The 3,028-nt window shown below is 33.2% G+C and overlaps 1 protein-coding gene across 1 annotated transcript in view; it reads left to right on the top strand.

Moving 5' to 3' along the window:
- Positions 1–1,562, top strand: part of LOC102603606 (BURP domain-containing protein 17-like) — a gene marked incomplete at its 5' end in the record, with an annotated part of 6,451 nt that extends 4,889 nt beyond the window's left edge. The window contains one exon of the mRNA XM_015304471.1: positions 2–1,562. Coding sequence (XP_015159957.1) covers positions 2–1,397 — 1,396 coding nt within the window. The remainder of the gene's footprint in view (position 1) is intronic.
- Positions 1,563–3,028: the final 1,466 nt, after the last annotated feature.

Genomic DNA, 3,028 nt, shown 5'->3' with positions numbered 1-3,028 from the left:
AGAATGCCCAAATTGGTTTATCATCATATGGTGATCTGCGGAATGAGGACGACACTCAAAATTACTTGATAGACATCAACAAAGGAGACAACAATCATCAACAAGTCAAAACAGAGAATGCCCAAATTGGTTTATCATCATATGGTGATCTGCGGAATGAGGACGACACTCAAAATTACTTGATAGACATCAACAAAGGAGACAACAATCATCAACAAGTCAAAACAGAGAATGCCCAAATTGGTTTATCATCATATGGTGATCTGCGGAATGAGGACGACACTCAAAATTACTTGATAGACATCAACAAAGGAGACAACAATCATCAACAAGTCAAAACAGAGAATGCCCAAATTGGTTTATCATCATATGGTGATCTGCGGAATGAGGACGACACTCAAAATTACTTGATAGACATCAACAAAGGAGACAACAATCATCAACAAGTCAAAACAGAGAATGCCCAAATTGGTTTATCATCATATGGTGATCTGCGGAATGAGGACGACACTCAAAATTACTTGATAGACATCAACAAAGGAGACAACAATCATCAACAAGCCAAAACAGATGATGCCCAAATTGGTATCTCATCATATGGTGACTTGCAGAATAAGGACGACACGCAAAATACGCTGATATACAACAATCATCAAGAAGCAAAAACAGAGAATGCACATATCCATTCATCATCCCACATTGATCCTTCTTTAAGAGTTTTCTTCCTTATGGACGATCTAAAGCTAAGAAAAGAAATATTTATCTCCTTTCCAAGAAGGGATCTTTATCCCTCTCCAAAATTCTTGAGCAAGGAAGAAGCTAATTCCATTCCATTTTCACTAAAGGAACTCCCAAACCTCCTTCAACGTTTCTCATTCTCTCGTAACTCTCCAGAGGCGAAAGTTATGGAAGAAACACTGAAAGTATGTGGGATTCCACCTATAAAAGGAGAAACAAAGTACTGTGCCACATCACCAAAGGCAATGGTTGATTTTGTTCAAGAAATAATGGGAGATAAAACAGAAATCAAAGCTCTATCCACAACTCATTTCTCAAATTCAACTCCCCTGCTTCAAAAGTATATTATTTTGGATACTCCAGAAGAAGTAGAAACTCCTAAGATGGTGGCATGTCATACCATGCCTTACGCTTACGCGATTTTCTACTGTCATCACACAGTTAGCAAGAGCAAAGTGTTCAAGGTTTCATTAGGTGGCGAAAATGGTGATAAAGTGAAAGCAATTGCTGTTTGTCACTTGGATACCTCTGAATGGAGTCCATCTCACGTATCTTTTCGAGTGCTCGGTATATCATCAGGAACATGCCCAATTTGTCACTTTTTTCCATCAGATAATCTACTCTGGGTTCCAAAATTCGCCATTGCACAAGTGATTTGAAGGAGCACTCTCTCTATGTTATCAGCAGCTTTGTGTGCTACTGTTTGATTACTACATGTTATTGTGAATTAGTAATATTTTCATGCATCTTTTCTGTACTGTTTCAGTGTGCCTCTTGTTTTGCTCACTTTTCAATGGTGAGATATAAATAAAACTAGTAAATATTATTTTCTGATTGATTCATTGTCATCATTAGACTTCACACAAAAAAAGATTGCAACTCAAAGATGCTGATTGGTTGATTTGTTTGTATATGTTTTAAAAAGGAACTCTGGTTATGTTTAGTAAACTGACAAATCAATGAAACCGGGTCATTTTTTCTTGATCTGAGAGTTTTCATCCAATTGAGGGTACATATGACAAGTTTATAGATGGTGAGGGTAAAAATAACTCTATTTTAACGATAAAGGCATAGTCAATTGATAAATCAAAGTTGAAGATATTTTTGACCTTTTTCCCTTAACTAATTTACCAAACGATGAGTATTTGCGTACTTAGCCCAAAACAAAAGAGAAATTTCACCAAAAATTGTACGGTCTTTAAAGCCCAATGCCAACAAAATATAAACAAAGCCTAGTCCATCAACCCAAATCTTTTGATAAAATATGCCTCATCCCAATTTGGGTGTGTGGTACCGAGATGCTTTGAAAAATATTTTTCTACAAAAAAAAAGTTTTTTCTTATAGCAAATTTACCACTAGATAGTGTCTAGTGACCTTTTATTAAACATAAAAATAAATCATTAGGGATAAGTACAAGGAAGGGGGGTTAGACCTTGCTAATCCTAATCAAGTAGGAAAAAACAAGTTCCTTAAGTGAAACCTTAAGTTCATTGTCTCCACACCCCAAACCCAAACACCCTAACCCCTCTTTTGACCACCCATCCCACCGCCTCGTGAACCCCGGCTCCGCCATCACATTTCAACTCATACTATTTTTTTTAGATTATATATAAATACACTTGGATAAAAAAAATTCTCACTTACTAAATATTAAAAAATTGAATAATAAGTGCAGTTGTTTTCCTATATATTGTTCACAGAAATGGACCTAAATAAACTTGGATTTTTGAATCTAACCAGTAATCTATTTTCCTGTAAAATGGAGATGGAGTGTGAAAATTTTATAAATAACATATATAAGACTAATAATTTCAAGTTATGACAGTATAATAAAACTTTCATGTTGTAATAATAAAAAATTTCAGGTTATAACAGTTTATTAAAAAAAGTTTAAATAATAATAAAAAATGAATTTTAAAAAATAATAAAAAGTAAAAAACAGAATTAGTTGTAGTAATTAATTTGAATACATTAATGATAATTCATAATTGCCATAAATTTAGGAGATTCAAAACAAAACAGGAATATTTGTTTTTCTTTTTTTACTCTAATAAGTTAAAATTATTTCAAAAACCAGATTTTCTTCTTTTGTTCAAATTTTTCTCTTTCTCGACTTCGAATATTTATACAGGTTGGATACCAACTTCATACATTTTCATTTTTTTAGTTTTTGTCTTAGATTATGAAGTTAAAAAAAAACAATCATATATGAATTGGATACCAATTTTATACAAATTGAATACCTGACACTCTTATTTCATGTAATCTAAATTGTTGTTCATTTGGTTT

The sequence above is a fragment of the Solanum tuberosum genome, unplaced genomic scaffold, assembly GCF_000226075.1.
Source record: "Solanum tuberosum cultivar DM 1-3 516 R44 unplaced genomic scaffold, SolTub_3.0 scf00555, whole genome shotgun sequence".
NCBI lineage: Eukaryota > Viridiplantae > Streptophyta > Magnoliopsida > Solanales > Solanaceae > Solanum > Solanum tuberosum.
The sequence above is the reverse complement of the archived record's forward strand: the minus strand, read 5'-3'. Positions and strand labels throughout refer to the sequence as shown.